The sequence below is a fragment of the Bos indicus x Bos taurus genome, chromosome 14, assembly GCF_003369695.1.
Source record: "Bos indicus x Bos taurus breed Angus x Brahman F1 hybrid chromosome 14, Bos_hybrid_MaternalHap_v2.0, whole genome shotgun sequence".
Taxonomy (NCBI): domain Eukaryota; kingdom Metazoa; phylum Chordata; class Mammalia; order Artiodactyla; family Bovidae; genus Bos; species Bos indicus x Bos taurus.
The window spans coordinates 60554869-60575574 of record NC_040089.1 but is presented as its reverse complement, the minus strand read 5'-3'; the positions used below and the strand labels follow the sequence as shown (position 1 = coordinate 60575574).

General features: G+C 42.6%; 1 protein-coding gene across 1 annotated transcript; it reads left to right on the top strand.

Annotated features, from left to right (window-relative positions):
* The first annotated feature begins 570 nt into the window (after positions 1–570).
* DCSTAMP (dendrocyte expressed seven transmembrane protein) lies at positions 571–10168 on the top strand. Its single transcript, XM_027561343.1, has 3 exons — positions 571–1991; positions 6391–6699; positions 7757–10168. The coding sequence occupies exons 1-3, from the start codon at positions 849–851 to the stop codon at positions 7949–7951; spliced, it is 1647 nt and encodes a 548-aa protein (XP_027417144.1). The 5' UTR covers positions 571–848; the 3' UTR covers positions 7952–10168.
* Positions 10169–20706: the final 10538 nt, after the last annotated feature.

Sequence of the window (20706 nt, the reverse complement as noted above, 5' to 3'; positions counted from 1 at the left end):
CAGTCTTTCCCATCATCAGGGTCTTTTCAAATGAGTCAGCTCTTTGAATCAGGTGGCCAAAGTACTGGAGTTTCAGCTTCAGCATCAGTCCTTCCAGTGAATATTCTGGACTGATCTCCTTTAGGATGGACTGGTTGGATCTCCTTGCAGTCCAAGGGACTCTCAAGAGTCTTCTCCAACTGACTGACTGACAGTTAATTTATAATGTTGTGTTAGTTTCAGGTATATAGCAAAGTGATTAAGTTATATATATACAAGTTAAGTTATATACATATATGTATGTATATACATAATTTAATGGCAACCCACTCCAGTATTCTTGCCTGGGAAATCCTATGGACAGAGGAGCCTGGTAGGATGGGTCCTTGGGGTCACAAAGAGTCAGACACAACTGAAAACGCACATATATATATATATATATATATATATATAGTTTCCGATTCTTTTCCCTAGGGTATTACAAAGACATGGAATACAGTTAATTGTGCTATACATTAGGTCTGTATTTTTTATCTATTTTTACACATGAAGTGTGTGTATGTTAATCATAAACTATTAATTTCTCTCTCCTTCGCCCCTCACCACATGATCCTATTTGGTAACCATGTTTGTCTTCTGTGTCTGTGAGTCTATTTCTGGTTCATAAATAAGCTCATTTATATCAAGTTTGGGCCTTTTGAACTCAAGCTGCCCATTCTCCTGCTTGGCCCCACCCTGGGGACCTTGGGATAAAGTCTGTACTTCCCTTCCCCACAGTCTGGTGCTAGTAGGTTAGCTTTACTACGTTCAGGCGAGTGGACCCAATTTAAGTTTGAAAACAGTGTGGAGACTGAGAAGGGTAAAGAATTATGGCCATTCTTTTTGCAATCAGTCTATCACCGTGCCCTTTGCAAAGTGAAAGAGGACACTTAAAAGCAGCATCTGACCCTGATTTCTTTTTCATTTCCAGGGACACAGGGAGCATGGGTGTCTGGACCTCAGGCGGCAACATCTTCTTAAGCCTCTGGGGGACGTATGTGTCTCCAAGAAGCCCTGGATGGATGGCCTTTGCCCAGCACGCGGGTGTCTGCTGTTTTGTCTCTTTCATTTCCGTGGGCCTCCTCTCTGGGGCCTTCTACTGGTTCCTGTCCTCACTCACCGTCTTCATCACCTCCTGGATGGCCACGTGCGTTCTGCTGTGCTGCTCCAAGCATGCACGGTGTTTCATTCTGCTGTTCTTCCTCTCGTGCGGCCTCCGTGAAGGCAGGAACGCTTTGATCGCTGCGGGCACAGGGGTGGTCATCTTCGGACACGTGGAAAATATCTTTCACAACTTTAAAGGGCTCCTGGACAGTATGACTTGCAACCTGAGGGCAAAGAGCTTTGCCATCCATTTCCCACTTTTGAAAAAATATATCGAAGCAATTCGGTGGGTGTACGGCCTTGTCACTCACCTGAGTCTATTTGATGATCTTGTGTCCTGGAACCAGACCCTGGAGGTCTCTCTTTTCAGTCCCAGCCAAGCCCTGGAGGCTCAGCTAAACGACACCACGGACAAAGCCCTGGGTGTCTTGTACCAGATGGTGATGGCGACAGAGGTGCTGTGCTCCCTGGGGCGGCAGCTCCTTGCCCTCACGGGGCTGCTGCTGGTGCTGCTTGGCACTGGCCTCTTCATGAAGCGATTCTTGGACCCTTGTGGCTGGAAGTTTGAGAACATCTACCTCACCAGGCACTTTGTTCAGCTGGACGAAAGGGAGAGGCGTGAACAGAGGCCTTGTGTCCTCCCGCTGAATAAGCAGGAAAGGAAGAAGTATGTCGTCATCCCGTCTTTCTGGCTGACTCCTAAAGACAGGAGGAACCTGGGCCTGTTTTTCCTCCCGGTTCTTACCCACCTCTATATCTGGCTGCTGTTTGCAGCCATAGATTATCTGCTGTACTCGCTCATTTTCTCCATGAGCAAACATTTCCAAAGCCTGCCAGGGCTCGAGGTACGCTTGAAACTGCACAGACAGGTAGGTGCTCACAGGCCCATCTCACCTGGTATCCTCGCTGTTCGCTGTCTCTTTGCAAAAGATCGTGAACATCCCAAGGAAGGGCAGTGTTTTATTTCCTTTCTGGATCCTCAGGGCCTGGCATGGAGCCTGGAATGTAGGAAGAGCCCCAAATGAGTTGGTTAAACTGAGTTGAAACCCCAGTGTTATATGATAACGTTCTGAACGTCTTTGATCACTGCGTTAGTTTCCTGGGGCAGCTGTGTCCCAACGAAAAAGACCATGGTTTTTGTTCATCCCACCTTTCCTCTTTTCCATTTTTTCCCTGTGGCAGTTTATGATTACGTGGACATTTCAGGGGGCTTCCCTTGCCACTTTCCAGGTACAGTGGTAAAGAATCCACCTACCAATGCAAGAGATGCAAGAGACTTGGGTTAGATCCCTGGGTTGGGAAGATTCCCTAAGGTAGGAAATGGCAACCCACTCCAGTATGCTTGGTTGGAATATTTGCCATGGACAGAGGAGCATGGAGGGCTACAGTCCACGGGGTCACAAAGAGTCAGACATGACTGAGCCCATTCTGGACATTTCAGAGGATCTGCATGCTGTCAGATACTTGTCTTACTTGTTTTTAAACCCAGTCAGTGTGGAGCTGAGCTAGGTGGGATGTGCACTTGTGTGTCTCGTGTATGTGTCTGTGTGCATGTGCACACACAATGTGTATGGCTGTATGTGTTTGCACATGCGCGTGTGTAGGAAAGTCATGCACGCTGGGTGGTGTGTACTAGCCTGGGCTGGTGAAAACACCGTCCACTGTTTCCATGTGTCCGACTCTTTCCTCTTTATGGAGCTACAGGAGGTTGTGCCTCTGCCGGGGGAAATCTCAGAGGGGAAGGGCAGAAGGGGACCTGGAAACCCTCCTCTGAAACCCCACTTCCTCCTGCAGTGTCCACACTCTCCCTCCATTTTCTCCTGGTCAGCAGGTGCTGTCTGGCCCCTGTCTCTCCCACTCCTGGGCTGCTTCTCAGAGTTGATTACTCTGAGCATTCCCTTCCCCTGAAGACTTCAGTTAATTACAAGAACCCCCTATTGCTCAAGATATCTGGAGCAGAGTGGATAATGGAAGCAGCATCTCAGATGGAAGCCAAATAAGATTTTTCAGGCTGGCTGGATCCTGGGGGGCAGCTGGTAAAAGAACCCCTCCCTCCCTCCCCACACCCCATCCCCTTCGTAGTCCCTTTTTTAACCAGCTCCTCTCTTTCTTTCTCTTTTTGCTCCTCTCTCATCTGTTTCTCTCTCAGCCAAAACCCATGCCTGGTTTGTGAATTCTCACTGTTTTAGACGGGGGTTGGGTGGGGAGACGGTGGGAGACAGAAGTGATCTATGCCTTTTGAAAAAGGCCCAGAAACTTCCCAGTGACAATGTCCTGACAAATACATTTTTGGGTGTTGTTGCGGGGGTCCTGGGGATGCAAAGATGTCTCAAGCGTGAGGGCTACCGTCAAGCACCTCATGATCTGGCAGGGGGAGGCCGACTCAGACACTCACAAGGACAACAGGGCAGTGGGCACTGGGACAGATGTGAGTATGAGACTGCTGTTCCGGCTCCTCTCAGACTCTGCTGTGGAGCCTGGGAGACCGTGCCTCCAGTGGCTGGCTTCCACGTGACTGGCAGTGCCTCTCTTATTCCTGGATGTCCTTGGAGATTTCTGGTCCCTCAGGTGGGGCAGATTTGCAAAGCAGTCAAGCAAGAGGAGAGGGCAATGGCAACCCACTCCAGTACTCTTGCCTGGAAAATCGCATGGACGAAGGAGCCTGGTAGGCTGCAGTCCATGGGGTCGTGAAGAATTGGACAGGACTGAGAGACTTCACTTTCACTTTTCACTTTCACGCATTGGAGAAGGAAATGGCAAGCCACTCCAGTGTTCTTGCCTGGAGAATCCCAGGGATGGGGAGCCTGGCGGGCTGCCATCTATGGGGTTCCACAGAGTCGGACACGACTGAAGCGACTTAGCAGCAGCAGCAGCAAGCAAGAGGAGAAACACTGGCTCAAGGTTCCTCCCACTTTCATATGATTTATTTAAAGAAGAAAGATGGCAGAAGATGTGACTAGACCTGGCTGGATGGCTGGGCACTGTAAGAAAAAAGTAGCTACTAGGTCGCTACTTATTGAGAACATACTGTGTGCCCAACACCATTCTGCATTAACTTTTTAGGACTGTCTGCTACCTGAGCGAATCTTTTTGTTTGTGACTTGATGCCATTCTGGCAAATTGTTTACTTGGGAGAGGCAAACGCATTTTAAAACATTGGAATACCATTTAATACATTGCTCTGTATTTTGAGAGTTTGTCTTCCACACTACCGTCTATTAAGCCCTTACAAAAGTGTTGACTCAATCCTGATTCCCAACTGCAAAATCCTCGGTTCGATTCCTAAACTAAATAACTTCTTTCCAGACCGGACACCCGCTGTTTTTTTATTGCAGGATTTCTCATCACTGACTCAATCGATGTGTTTGTTTCTTCAACGGTATTAAAAAGAGTGCATGCCTTTGCTCTGGGGACCGAAAACTCTCTACTTAATCTCAGGCAAACTGTCTTTTTTAAAAAAGAGAAAAGGAGAGGCAACAAGAAGGCTTTCTCCCACCTAGCTACAGTGCTGGGGAAATTGCAGATTGGACTTGACATTTGTGTTAAAGTCCCAGGATTGGGGTTTCCAGATTTTTCACTGGTATTGGGGTGAATCCAAGGTGCACAGTGTTCTCTGGGTGTGGTTGGGTTCTTTTCAGAAGTCATTGCCGGCTTTAGGGTCCCAGGGCTCTGGGGCTCTGGGGTGATAATAACTTACTAAGTATTCCAGTCTATAAGGTTAATGCTCCATCCCCAAGGTGCTTAATTTACACTGGGAGTAGTTTATTCGTGGGCAGGATCTGGTCCATTAATTCCTGTTTTACCAAATTGGAAAACAGATCCACTGAGAGATGATGTGACTTTCTCAGGTCAGGGAAAAGTAAGAGCTGAATCAGCACACACATCTCCTGCTGGTGGCTTGTCTGGGTGGCCCAATGTCATCTGCCCTCTGGGTCAGTTTGATGAGGGCAGCTGGTTTATTCTGTTGCCTTCAAGCAGGAAGGAATGTACCCCTCCTAGCATCCAAGAGAGATGAGAAATTGTCCTATTTTGAGACCTCTATAAATAGGATTTTAGAACTACTTTCAGTAAATATACTCTTTTTAGTATCCTTGCATCAAGAATAATTCCACCCCATCCCTGCCACTTCAAGCTCTAGAAGGGTGACTGAGAACATAATTCAATGCCTCCACATCGTTATGACCTTGTGGTCTGCTGACGGGGTATTTGTCAAGATGCAGAGTCTATGACTGGGTCTTGATGGGCTCTGCTACAAAAAAATCTCTTCCAGTTGAGCTAAAACCATTTTTTCATGAATCCCACATCCTCTGAAGTATAGAAACAGGTGTTCCATACGTGGGTTATGCGGTCGAAATTATTAGAAGAGGACTTGCCTGGTGGTCTGGGCTTCCTTGGTGGCTCAGATGGTGAAGAATCTGCCTGCAGTGCAGGAGACCCGGGTTTGATCCCTGGTTTGCTAAGATCCCCTGGAGAAGGGAACGGCTACCCACTCCAGTATTCTGGCCTGGAGAATTCCATGGACAAAGGAGCCTGGCAGGCTACATAGTCCAAGGAACACAAAGAGTCATACATGACTGAGTGACTTTCACTTTTTTCTTTTCCCTGGTGGTCCAGTGGTTAAGAATCTGCCTGCCAGTGCAGGGGACATGAGTTTGATCCCTGGTCTGGAAGATCCCACATGCTGCAGAGCAATTAAGCCCATAGGTGTGCCACAACTACTGAAACCTCAGTGCCTAAAGCCTGTTCTCTGCAACAAGCGAAGCCACTGCGATGAGAAGCCCAGGCATCGCAACTAGAGAGTAGCCCCGATTTGCCACAACTAGAGAAAACCATGCGCAGCAATAAAAGCCCAGTGCAGCCAAAACGAAAATAACACATTATTTTAAAATCCTTTCAAACATCATTAGGAGAAGGATTTGCTGAAGTGAACAAATTTCTCTGCTTTCTTCTCGGAGCCTTCAACAGTCTCGTGGGCATCATTTCTCTCTAAAGACGAGACAGAGCAAACAAACTTACCTGATATCCTTCTCTCAAAGAAATCGATATTTCCCCAAATCCACTTTGCAAAACACTGCAGTAGCTACAACGAAAACTCCTCCCTTCTTTACTCCAATCGTTGCACATAAAAGGAGTTGGAATAGCTCCTTCCACCAAAGCTCCCTGCCTGTTTTAAGATAAATGCTACCTGCTGCAGAGCAGTACAGAGAAAAGACTAGGGCAGGGTATGAAAATGGCATGGATCTTAATGTTTTTATTCTTTCATTTTAGGAACAAGGGACTCAAGATATCATCCATGCTTCTTCCTTTAATATATCTCTGTTTGAACCGACCTGCATCCCTAAACCGAAGCTCCTTCTATCTAAGACCTGGATTCCTCTCAGCATCATTCTCGTGATACTAGTGACGCTAGGACTGTTGTCCTCCATCCTGATGCAGCTTAAAATCCTGGTGTCAGCATCCTTCTACCCGAGCGTGCAGAGGGAGCGCATGCGATACCTCCACGCAAAGATACTGAAGAAAAGATCAAAGCGGCCAGTGGGAGAAGTAAAAGGGAAACTGAGCCTGTACTTTACAAAGGTAAAGCTGAAATGGGGGTGTGACCTGTAACTAGGGAAATTTTGAGCTTCAAGGGCAAATGGAATTTCAAAGCACTCTTTCAAGTTTACGTTAAGGCTTATATCCCCAGCAACTGGTGGGGAAACCCTGGAGGTGAGGGGGTGAAGATGGGGAACAGACACACATGGCTAGGTCCAGAAGATTATACAATAATGCTGGTCGTTCCAGAAGATTCTGCAAGAATAATCCTTCAAAATGCTGATTCCAAGTGAGTTTTTCAGTCTTATTGAAGAGAAGCTACTGGGAATGCCTCCTCTAATGGCTGCTAAAGGACAATGCCCAGAGTTATTTTACCAGAGTAAGCAAAGAACAGAAGGGAAGTATCTGCTACAGCTTGGTAAACTCCAAAGAATTTGCTCATTGTCCAGCATTAAAAGACATAGGGACTGTTCTTGTAGTCCAGTGGCTAAGACTCCAAGCTTCCAATGCTGGGGACCCGAGTTTGATTCCCAGGGACCTAGATCTTACCTGCTGCAATTAAGACCTGGTGCAGCCGCATAAATAAACATTGAAGTTTTTAAAAAATATATGATGATATTTATATGATATATGTATATTTATACATATGTATGATGACATAATGACTTTCACACACATATAAAATGAACGCTTGTCAAAGACTTTATTCAGCTTATTAATTAAAAAGGGAACAATAAGAAATTCCAACCAATTCAAAGAACAATTTAAATCACACACATATATACAAACCACTGAGAAGACCAAAATTAATTTGCTTAATAGATGCAAAACTGGCTTGTTCCAACAGGGTGGATGGGAGGATGAGTTGTATCCTACTGGGTGAAATTCATTTGCATGCCTATGGACAAGAATAATTTGCATTGTTGCCATCAGCCATCTACAACTTACAGAATCGGAAAATATTTCATAGACAATGAAAGACCAAGGCAATCCTTAAGGATAAGTTTTTCTGGCCATTTTCAAAGTCTTTTGAAAAGTTTATGTCAGTGGCAGCTGAAATAATTCTAATGCTCATTCATCCAACTTTGTGTCTTTTCAGATTCATTTCTGGCTTCCAGTCTTGAAAATGATTGGGAAGAAACAAATGGACATTGCCAGTGAAGACAACCCAGAAGAGACCCCACACAGCTCTTCATCCACCCTGTGCCAGCAGTCCTTCTCAAGTCTACAGATGGCAGCCCTTCCTCATCCCCAGCAAGAGAGAACTGCCCAGCAGGATCCTTCAGCGGCTTAAGTTTGCAGGGTCAAGCTACTTTTTCCATAAAGGGCTCCCAGGTAAACGGTTAAGCTGTCTGTCTCACAGACCAGGCACGCTGTCTGGGCTGTGTGTCAGTGTAACAGGACTATAACCCAGGCCCTTCAAGGATGAGTCTCAGCACAGATTAATATTCAAAGGAAAAAATTAGAAAAAATAAAAATCTCTACTATAGACTCACAAGCGAATATCAAGGAGAAATACATGTATGATGCCAGGAAAATATCTTTCAGTGCTTCTGTCCCTTCTCTGCCCTCCTTAATATCCTTCATGGTTATTTCCTATTCTCACAACTGTCTGTCTGCCTCCTGCAGCCTTACTCAAGAACTGTTTCCAAAACCCGTTCCAGCAGCTCCCAATTTCTTCCCACCATCTCCTCTCTCCTACCCTCTACTTTCCTGGATCTCTTTGGTTTTTCCTCTTTGCCAAATCCGCTAGCCACATTTATTTAGAGAACACATTTATTAACATCATATGAAAGACTGGTTACAATGTTCACCTTGGGCCTCTTTTTCACGATACTCAACATACACTGTAGAGCACAGAGACATATTTCCTCTATAATACCTAAGAAAAAAAAATACTGATTCTGTTTTCTATATAGTGTCCAAGTAGGAAAGAAATACACATCAAATGTATTAAAACTTTTCATTTTGAAAATTTTTCAGACTTACAAAAAAGTTGCAAAATAGTACCACGTTCCACCTACCTATCACCCCTCATCTCCGAAAGTTACCATCTTATATAACTGCAGCACAATTGTCGTAACCAGGTAATAGCGTTTGGAAAATGCAGACTCTACAAAACTCATTGGATTTTCACCAATTGTCCCACTAATATCCCACTAATGTCCCAAGGACTGGTCCTTGATCCAGTCCAGCCTCACGCATTGTACGTGTTTGTCATAGTTCCTCACTCTCGTCTGATCGGGGACAGTTCCTTAGTGTGTCTTTCTTTTTATTTCATGACCTTGACACTTCCGAAGAGTGCTGCCAGTTATTTTGTGAAATGTCCTTTGATTTGGGTTTGTCCGATGTTTCCTAGTAAGGAAACCCTGGAGACGTATTTTTTGGCAACGGTACTGCAGAAGTGCTGACATGCTCGTCTCAATGCACGAGATCGGGGTAGGTCATGTTGACATGTCTCCTTACTAGTGAGGCAACCTTTCTTTGCTTAATGAAGATGGGGTCCGCAGATTCTTCCACTGTTGAAGTCGCTCTTTTCCCTTTGTAATGAATAAGTATGTCGTGAGGAAATCCTTTGAGACTAGGCAAACATCCTGTTTCTCATCATACATTTACCCTTTAGTTTTTGCATTCAAGGAGGCAAAACAGTGCCAGCCAAATAGTGATTTTCTATTTTCATAGTATCTTCTACATTTTTAAATTGAAATTCTACATTATCCCTAGAAAGAAACTTTTTTTTTTTTTCAAAGACAACTTTCGTTTTGGGCACTGGAGTGGGCATTTTACACATATGATCTCATTTATGTTTCATGATAATCCTGTGAGGTTGGTAGTATTATTTCTATCTTCTCGATGGGAAACTTACCCTCAGAAACCCTGACTTATCTTGCCTAGGATGGGGTCTTGGCTTCCGCATGTTTAAAGTTCCCAGATGATTCTAACGGTCAGCCAGCGCTGAGAACCATCATTCCAGGAAGTTTTACATTGCAGTTCTTTAAATACAGGTCGTCAATGGTGAAATTTCTCTAGCAGAAGGAGCCTACATTAGAATTCTGTCTGAGTCAGCATTTCCCAAAGTGTGTTCCTCAAACCACTAATCCCTTAGTTGTTTCATAAAAGAGATAAATGATGTTAATAAATCCGTATCAGCTGCCTTCCAACCTTGAAGATCCATAAAACATGTTGGCATAATTTTTAAGAATTAAAAGAAACCCTTTAATAATAGATCTTTGAGAAACCCTATAATAAAGGAATATCATATAATTTTGTTTCACCCCAAATTTTCTCAAATTATTAAACTTTGGTACAATTTTAATTGTAATAGCTATTAATAGCACATAGGACCAGCTCTAGAGCCCAAACTCTGATAAGTGTTGATTTAATTAGCATAACTTTTTGACCAAAAAAGACCTGTGGTGAAGATAAATTTGTAGTTTTGGATTTTATAAATATTCTAATGATTTTATGCTTTACTGTATTTTCTAAACAAATATATATATTAATACATTGATATGATATGTGATTTTTTTACTCATTTGGCACTTATTTCTCCTAGAGAAGGGATCTGCCCCACATTAACTAAGGCAAAAAATCATCTGCTAAAGTTAGAATACACTCATACACACAATAAACTCTAAATGGCCTAAACATAAGACATGATACCATAAAATTCTTAGAAGAGATCATAGACAAAGTATTCTCTGACATAAATTGTACCAATGTTTTCTTAGGTCAGTCTCCCAAGGCAATAGAAATAAAAACAAGAATAAACGAATGAGACCTAATCAAATTTTCAAGCTTTTGCATGGCAAAGGAAACGATAACCAAAACAAAAAGCCTACAGAATGAGAAAAAATATTTGTAAATGACAAGGACTTCGTTTCCAAACAGTTCATACAACTCAACAACACAAACAACAAAAAACCAAACAACACAGTCAAAAAATGGGCAGAAGACCCGAACAGACATTTCTCCAAAGAAGAAATACAGATGGCCAGTAGACACATGAAAAGATGCTCAATATTGTTGATTAGAGAAATGCAAATCAGAACTACAATAAGGTACCACCTCACACAGTTCAGAATAGTCATCATTAAAAACTCTACAGATAACAAATGCTGGAGAGGGTGTGGAGAAAAGGTAACCCTCCTGCGCTGTTGCTGGAAATGAAAGTTGATGCTGCTGCTATGGAAAATAGCATGGAGGCTCCTCAGAAAACTAAAAATAGAATTACCACACGATCTGGCAATCCCACTCCCGGGCATATACACAGACAAGACTATAATTCAAGACATATGCACCCTTATGTTCATAGCAGCACTGCTTACAGTTGCCAGGACATGGAAGCAACCTAAATGTCCATCCACGGAGGAATGGATAAAGAAGATGTGGTGCCTATATATCAGCACAATGGAATACTACTCAGCCATAAAAAAGAGCAAAATAATGCCATCTGCAGTAACGTGGATGCAATTAGAGATTATCATACTGTGTGAAGTAAGTCAGAAAGAGAAAGACAAATACAATATGATATCACTCTTACGTAGAATCTAAAATATGACTCAAATGAACCTATCTATAAAACAGAAGCAGACTCAAGGACAGATAGAAGAGATTTGTGGTTGCCAAGGGAGAGGGCGTTGGGGAGGGGAGGAGTGGGAGATGGGGGTGACAGCTGTAAGCTCTTCTATATAGAATGGATAAGCAAGGTCCTGCTGCACAGCACAGGCGTCCCAGGCGGCCAAGTGCTAAAGAACCCTCCTGCCATTGCAGCTTAGACGTAGAGACGCGGGTTTGATCTCTGAGTCAGGAAGATCCCCTGGAGGAGAATGTGGCAACCCACTCCAGTATTCTCGCCTGGAGAATCCCATGGACAGAGGAGGCTGGCGGGCTGCAGTCCAAAGGGTCGCAGAGTTGGACAGGACTGAAGAGACTTAGCACACACGCACTGTATGCAAAGAGAAGTATATTCGGTATTCTAAGCTGAACCATAGTGGGAAAGAATATTTTAAAAAGAATGTGTATATATCACAGAATCACTTTGCTCTATGGCAGAAAAGAACACATTATAAATCAATTATACTTTAATGAAAAATTAAAAATACTACTACTACTACTCAATTTTTAGAGAAAATTGGATCCTCATCTTTTCTAAATTCTATTAATTAACTAGCTTACTTATTTACCTAAAAATATCACCTTTATCCACAGCAAAAATTTGCACAGGGCACATAGAAGGTGCTGGGGATGCCCAGATAACTCACCTTTGTCCCTGCCTCTGGGATGCTTTCAGTCTAGTCAGGAAGACAGACGTATGCTTAGACAATAAACAATAATATGTGGTAGCTTTTGCTAAGTCCCAAGGGCATGGAGCAGGCAGTGCCTTCAGGGAACAGTGCCTGTTTCTGCCCTCACCGAACGCTCTGAACTGAATGCTCTGTTTACCCCTCTTCTCTAGGAGAAGGGCACTAGAGGCGTTGGTAAAGGGGTCTCAATTTCCTTGAAACCAAATTACCTTTGTTGTTTCTAATGGACCATGACTTTGAACAGTTCGCCAGACACGGGGAGAATGTCCTGCTGTTATTATCCGCTAGGCATGCTTGCCCTTATTCTGAAGAGCTCGTCCCTACTGGAAGGACAGACAGGCAAAGAGGTGCTGGTCATCAAAGGCAATTTTCCTCTTGAAAACAAGATTCAGACTTGCTTATTAGGGCCAATCTAATGTAGGACATAAAATGCTTATTAAATTTCAGCTTATCCACTTTAGATTTAAATGAATGGTCAGTTAAATTTCTGAAGACATCTATTGTGAAGTGCGCTCTCTTAATCTTGTAGAGGCAGAAAGATATTGCCCTAAGTAATTTAATACAACTTCCTTTCACCTCTAATTTTAATGGCTTATAAACTGTATCACATGTTCTAAATCACTCTTTCTCATCTCATGAATCTGCACTTGGTGGCCATATTTTGCTATAAGTGTCATTATGATGCCCTCATTGACTCCATATTTGTTGTCAGTTGTGTTTCTCTTTGACAATAAGATACAAAAATTCTAAAAATCTTCATACTAATACATTTCTTTTACTGTCATACTGAGGATGTTAAATATTGTCTTTCCTCTTAGATTCTGTATCTGCTGCTTTTTCTGTTAGATCCTAGTCAATCCAAATTATAATATGGGATATGTTTACATCTTCCCGTATCATACATTTTTGTCTTAATTCACTTAAGAGAAAGAAATAAAAATATCTAATGCCTAAGGAAGTAAGCACTAACTTTTTCACCCAGTCAGTAATACTGACAAAGACCACTGAGGTCAATTATTATTATTGTTGCATTTAAGGCAAAATAAGTTTTAATGATATGGTTAACTCATTTACTTTAATCACTCTGATAAAAATGATTAGTCACCAATCCTTCACACTGCCTCCAAGTAAAGACAGTTAATTGTTCTCTTAAAGATGTTGCTGCTGCTGCCACTAAGTCGCTTCAGTCGTGTCCGACTCTGTGCGACCCCATAGACGGCAGCCCAACAGGTTCCCCCGTCCCTGGGATTCTCCAGGCAAGAACAATGGAGTGGGTTGCCATTTCCTTTTCCAATGCATGACAGTGAAAAGTGAAAGTGAAGTTGCTCAGTTGTGTCCGACTCTTAGTGACCCCATGGACTGCAGCCTACCAGGTTCCTCCATCCATGGGATTTTCCAGGCAAGAGTACTGGAGTGGGTTGCCATTGCCTTCTCTGCTTAAAGATGTTGGGTACTACTTAAAAGAAACCTTTCATGTTACCCTAAGACCATAATCATTAAGCCTTATGATAACATAAGATATAGTGGTGTGCATTTATATAAGTTCATACACCATATATAAATTCATCAAAGTTCATACACCAGAGAATTTATTAGATCAGCTTTTTAAATCATTGCTTTCAAGAATGCCCAGTATCTTTCTATATTTATAAAATTGCTTACAAAAATTAAACTTTTCTTAAAATCTAAGCAAATTTGTTTAAAAATAATTATTGTAAAGATTTATTACTACTATCAATGTATTTGGCAAAGTTAGACAGGGAAACTCAAAAGATTAAAAAGCAGCTTTGAAAAGATTCTCATATAATTATGGAAAATGCATGCAAAACTTTTGAAATTGGAACTTTGTACTTTTAAATAAAATGTCAAGCTAATTGCTTGTTCTTTATACTATATCATGGTTTGGAACCACTATATCTGTGAAGTTTAGTAAGCTTGAATTGAAGAGGTGAATATAAAATATCTATTTTGACAAGCACCAGTTAGCAAAGTCAGTCCAGGAACTATTGCAAGAGAGCACAAGAAAAAAATAAGGAGGGTAATCCAGGATATTCGTAAATTTATCACTGACATACACATTAGAAACTAATGCTGTGTTTAGTAAGCACATGCATAACTTTTTAAGAGAGGTGGTTTTTTTTTTGACTGAACAAATATAGTATTTTTAAATCACCATATAAGAAAACGAAAGTCATTACAGATTCTGAAAATAAACTGGACAGATTAGAGAGTGGCGTGAATGAAAAAGTCAGTGATTTCTGGTGAGATTGTAGAAGATTATTTTTCATATTTAGAGTTTTCATTTCATGCAAAGATGGGCACAATAAAGACAGAAATGGCAAGGATCTAACAGCAGAAGAAGAGATTAAGAAGAAGTGGCAAGAGTACACAGAAGAACTATGTAAAAAAGGTCTTAGTAGTCTGGATAACCATGGTGAAGTGGTCACCCATCTAAAATCAGACATCCTGGACTGTGAAGTCAAGTCGGCAGTAGGAAGCATTCTACAAACGAAGGTAGTGGAGGCAATGGAATTCCAGCTGAGCTATTTCAAACCCAAAAAATGATGCTGTTAAAGTGCTGCATTCAATATGCCAGCAAATTTGGAAAACTCAGCAGTGGCCACTGGACAGGAAAGGTCAGTTTTAATTCCAATCCCAAAGAAAGGCAATGCCAAAGAATGTTCAAATTACTATACAATTGTACTCATTTCACATGCTAGCAAAATTATGCTCAAAAGTCTACAAGCTAGGCTTCAGCAGAACCAAGAACTTCCAGATAAAGAAGCTGGATTTAGAAAAGTCAGAGGAACTGAAGATCGAATTGCCAACATTCGCTGGATCATAGGAAAAGCAAGGGAATTCCATAAAAGCATCTACTTCTGCTTCATTGACTAAGGTAAAGCCTTTGACTGAGTAGATCACAGAAAACTGTGGAAATTTCTTAGAGATTGGAATACCAGACCACTTTACCTGCCTCCTGAGAAACCTGTATGCAGAACAAGAAGCAATAGTTAGAATTGGACATGGAACAATGGACTGGTTAAAAAGTGGGAAAGAAGTATGTCAAGGCTGTATATTGTCACTGTGCTTATTTAACTAGTATGCAGAGTATCTCATGTGAAATGCTGGGCTGGATGACTCACAAAATGAAGTCAAGATTGCTGGGAGAAATATCAACAACCTCAGATATGCAGATGATATCACTTTGATGGCAGAAAGTGAAGAGGAACTAAAGGGCCTCTTGACGGTGAAAGAGGAGAGTGAAAAAGCTGGCTTAAAACTCAACATTCAAAAATGAAGATCATGGCATCCAGTCCCATTACTTCATGGCAAATAGATGGGGAAAAAGTGAAAACAGTCTCAGGTTTCACTTTCTTTGGCTCCAAAATCACTGCAGTTGGTGATTGCAGCCACGAAATTGAAAGATGCTGCTCGTTGGAAGAAAAGCTATGACAAACATAGACAGTGTATTAAAAAACAGAGACATCACTTTGCTGACAAAGGTCTGTATAGTCAAAGCTATGGTTTTTCCAGTAGTCATGTATGGATGTGAGAGTTGGACTATAAAGAAAGCTGAGGGCGGAAGAATTGATGATTTCCAACTGTCATGCTGGAGAAGACTCTTGAATGGCCCTTGCACAGCAAGGAGATCAAACCAGTCAATCCCAAAGGAAATCAACCTTGAATATTCATTGGAAGGACTGACACTAAAGCTGAAGCTCCAATACTGATGCAAAGAGCTGATTCATTGGAAAAGACCCTGAGGCTGGGAAAGATTGAGGGCAAGAGGAGAAAGGAGTGACAGAGGATGAGAAGTCTGGATGGCATCACTGACTCAGTGGAGATGAATTTGAGCAAACTCGGAGATAATGAAGGACAGGGAGGCCTGGTGTGCTGCAGTTCATGGGGTTATGAAGAGTAGGACACAACTTAGTGACTGAACAGCATCAACGTGCCATGTGGTGGTATGTGATTAAGAAGCCAGACTGTCAGGCAGCAACTTTAAAGCATGTAAGTCTATACCAGTGCTACAGGACTGCAAAGGTATGTCTCCCTGGCCATCATCTTGAGGTGTTCCCTGGGCAGCAACCCCCCAAACTGGGGCTCTAGATGACCATATGCACTTCCGTCTGGGAGATATCCACAAGCTACAGTGAGGCAGTGGGAGGCTGCAGAGATGCTTTGCAATAGCCTACCTGCCCCAAGAGCACATCTGCATCCACAGGGCCTTACGGGTGGTCCTGTCCTTCTGGTCAAAGCTCCAGGACCAGCCAAGAGGCCACCCAGACAGAGAGCCTCGTGTGGGACTTGGGGGAGCACCTCAGATCACCACCTGTGCACTGCCCCGGGTGGCTACCAACCAAGAACCATCTCGCAGACTGCCACATTGCCCTGGGATCCAGGCATGCAAGCCTGGCTGCCTATTAGAGCCAGGCAATCAAGGAGTGGCCCCTGGACAGCAGCTGCAAAGACTGAGAGCCAGATGCCTATAAAAGTTCCACGGGGGGAATCCCAGGGTCCAGAGGTGGTGAGAGCCAAGACAGTGGCCACCAGACCCCTAACTTCCCCCCTCAGAGTGCCAGCAGGCCCCCAAATGTGTGTCAGATCAGATGCCTGCCCCCAGACCAACTCCAAGATCAGCACTTGGGCTTCTCTCTCACAAAGTCCAAGCACTCTGTCTCTGCCCTATACCCTGAGCTTTCAGGCTGGTGCATCCCAGGACAGGAACCCTTTAAGAGCCCACCTCCCTATAGCCTCATGGGGCTTGTGAACAGAGCCTTATTGGTTTTCAAAGTTAGATGTCTTGGTAGCCCATCTCTTAGATGCAGATCTTAAAAGTGGAGGCTTCCCACTGTGAAGTTTAAACCTTTTGTTCCTCAGTGAGAAGCTATCTCTTCAGGTCTATGATTCTTTAGGAGACTGCAGTCTCCTGGAGAGAATCACTGATAACCTACCACCCAAGTTTCAGCATCTGATTTGTTTGTTCTTTCATGGTTGATCAATGAATCATAAAGAACAACAGATGCACTTGGATCGTAAGTATGATCCATTTGATGAAAGAGGGAAAAGATAGCATTTGGTCAAATAAATGTTTTCTCCACAGACACAAAGAAACAATCAGAATAGTTATTATATTCTAAATGTCATAATTTCATAAGGTTTAAAGTAAGGCTGCAACATCAGTTGGCTGAAAATGGAAAGTCTGGCTTTTTCAAAGCAAACAGTGCACTCACTCTAAATGTAATATATTAATTAGAGAATGAAAGATATTGATCAAAATTCTTTTTCTAAAAGGAAACCATTGTAGTGACTGCCCACAAAGAATAAGAGCCCTATGCCTTGCAAGTAGAAATGCTAATGCATATCAGACATAAATAATCGTATCAGAAAATAAATAACCCACTGTTTTAAAATATGATACAATGTTGAATTAGAAATTATAGGATCTGACTTCTAATTTTGGCTCCGCTATGAGCTAGCTCAGCCAAGGCACTTCCATCTCTAGAGTCAGTTCAGTCCTCAGAAATCATGTGTGCATGCTAAGTTGCTTCAGTTGTGTCCAACTTTGAATGACCCTAGGAACTGTAGCCCACCAGGCTTCTCTGTCCATGGGATTCTCCAGGCAAAAATACTGGAGTGGGTTGCCATGCCCTCCTCCAAGGGATCTTCCCAACCCAGGGATCAAACCCATTTCTCTTACGTCCTCTGCGTTGGCAGGCAGGTTCTTTACCACCAGCCCCACCTGGGAAGCCCCTCAGAGATCATCAGATCAGATCAGTCGCTCAGTCGTGTCCGATTCTTTGCGACCCCATGAATTGCAGCACGCCAGGCCTCCCTGTCCATCACCAACTCCTGGAGCTCACTCAGACTCACGTCCATTGAGTCAGTGATGCCATCCAGCCATCTCATCCTCTGTCGTCCCCTTCTCCTCCTGCCCCCAATCCCTCCCAGCATCAGAGTCTTTTCCAATGAGTCAACTCTTCACATCAGGTGGCCAAAGTACTGGAGTTTCAGCTTTAGCATCATTCCTTCCAAAGAAATCCCAGGGCTGATCTCCTTCAGAATGGACTGGTTGGATCTCCTTGCAGTCCAAGGGACTCTCAAGAGTCTTCTCCAACACCACAGTTCAAAAGCATCAGTTCTTTGGCGCTCAGCCTTCTTCATAGTCCAACTCTCACATCCATACATGACCACAGGAAAAACCATAGCCTTGACTAGATGAACCTTTGTTGGCAAAGTAATGTCTCTGCTTTTGAATATGCTATCTAGGTTGGTCATAACTTTCCTTCAAAGAAGTAAGTGTCATTTAATTTCATGGCTGCAGTCACCATCTGCAGTGATTTTGGAGCCCAGAAAAATAAAGTCTGATACTGTTTCCACTGTTTCCCCATCTATTTCCCATGAAGTGATGGGACCGGATGCCATGATCTTTGTTTTCTGAATGTTGAGCTTTAAGCCAACTTTTTCACTCTCCTCTTTCACTTTCATCAAGAGGCTTTTGAGTTCCTCTTCACTTTCTGCCATAAGGGTGGTGTCATCTGCATATCTGAGGTTATTGATATTTCTCCCGGCAATCTTGATTCCAGCTTGTGTTTCTTCCAGTCCAGCGTTTCTCATGATGTACTCTGCATATAAGTTAAATAAACAGGGTGACAATATACAGCCTTGACGTACTCCTTTTCCTATTTGGAACCAGTCTGTTGTTCCATGTCCAGTTCTAACTGTTGCTTCCTGATCTGCATACAAATTTCTCAAGAGGCAGATCAGGTGGTCTGGTATTCCCATCTCTTTCAGAATTTTCCACAGTTTATTGTGATACACACAGTCAAAGGCTTTGGCATAGTCGGAGATCATGGTAGCTATTATTTTCTGAGCCCTTACTAGATACCAGACATTGTTTGGGGTATATAATTTCCAGTAATCCTTACCAAAATCTCAAGTGGGAACTTCTGATGCTGTTGCTGTTTCATAGATGAAAAAGCTAAGGCATAGACTGGCTAAGTAAATTGTATGTTCATGAAGCGATAGTTGATCACAGTTACTTTTTACCATGCTGCATTCTATAGCCTGGTTTTGATCTGTCAATTCCCAGATCAGAGATTTGGATCACAAATCCTGGGGAGTTAACATTCTCCTCCCCAAGCATTGGGAAGATCCCCAGGAGAAGGGAATGGCTACTCACTCCAGTATTCTTGCCTGGAGAATTCCATTGACAGAGGAGCTTGCCAGGCTACAGTCCATGGGATCTCAAAGAGTCAGACACAACTAAGCGACTTACACACACCAGGCATTTCTTGTTGGTTTTTCAGTCGCTCAGTCATGTCCGACTCTCTGTGACCCCATGGACTGCGGCACACTGGGCTCCCCTGTCCTTTGCTATCTCTCAGAGTGTGCTCAAATTTTTTCATGTCCATTGAGTCCGGGATACCATTTAACCATCTCATCCTCTGCGGCCCTCTTCTTTTGCCTTCAATATTCCCTAGCGTCAGGGTCTTTTCCAATGAGTCAGCTCCAGGCATTTGAGCTCCCCTCCAGTCTGATCCTAGCCTATTTCCTCACCTTATTCCTCACCCCTCCTCTGCCCCAACCCTCCCTTCAGTCAAAAAGCTCTTCCCACCTGGCTTGGGAAGAGTCACCTGCATTCCGCCTTCACACCTTCGAGCTCTTGGACCTCCCCACCTGTAAAGCGCTCTCCAGTCTTTGCTCCTCTTTCACTTCCTCCTATCCTTCAAGTCCCACTACCTCAGGAAGTGAGCACAGTGGGAAGAGCATGGGAGGGAGTTATGAGAATGCAACCCACCCTTCACAACCTCTGTGTGGGAACTAGGAAATGTCATCTAATCTCTCTGGGCTCCAATTTCTTGATCAACTGAATGCTGGACTCCTGAAATTTGCAAACGTATCAACTAATATTCCTTTAAGCAGTAAACCTCCCTTCCTCTAATTCATTCTTTTTTAAAAAAAAGTTATATTTTTGTATTGTGGCAAGATATACATAACATAAAACTTGCCATTTTAACAGTTTTTAGATGTACAATTCAATGCCAACATTGGATTTTTTAAATTAAAGTATAGTTGATTTATGATATTGTGTTAGTCTCATGTATACAACAAAATGATTCAGGTTTTTTTCAGGTTATATTCCATTATAGGTTATTATAATGGAATATTGAATATAATTCTGTTGTTGGATATAATTCAGATGTTGCATACAATTCTATAATTCTGTGCTACACAGTTTATCTGTTGTTGTTTATCTGTTTTATATCTAGTAGCTTGTATTCCTAATTCAATCTTTAAATTACTGATTCCCAACCCAACAAACACAGAGTTGCCCTGCTTGAAACTGAGGCAGGTGACCTGAAGCCAGCTTTCCTTTCTCTCCACAGTTTCTGCAGCACCAGCAGAATCTGAGGCAGGAGATACCAGACTAACGTTAGTCATTCATGCACAGCCTTCCCCAGTTTTTATCATATTAGCATAATTCATGTTCTATCATGTACTTACATGTGCTTTAAATCAACCCAGCATTTTTTATTAAATAAGTTTATTTTAAAGGGAAACTTTGTAATATCATTGCAAACAGAAAAACAGTATCACCTTCTGTAAATAGAAGGTAACGTACATAAACATCATATATAATATTTATTGTATGTATATATGTATACACTTACATATATATTAATACACTCAATATGTCTATACATATATGTGTGTGTATACATATATATATATACACACA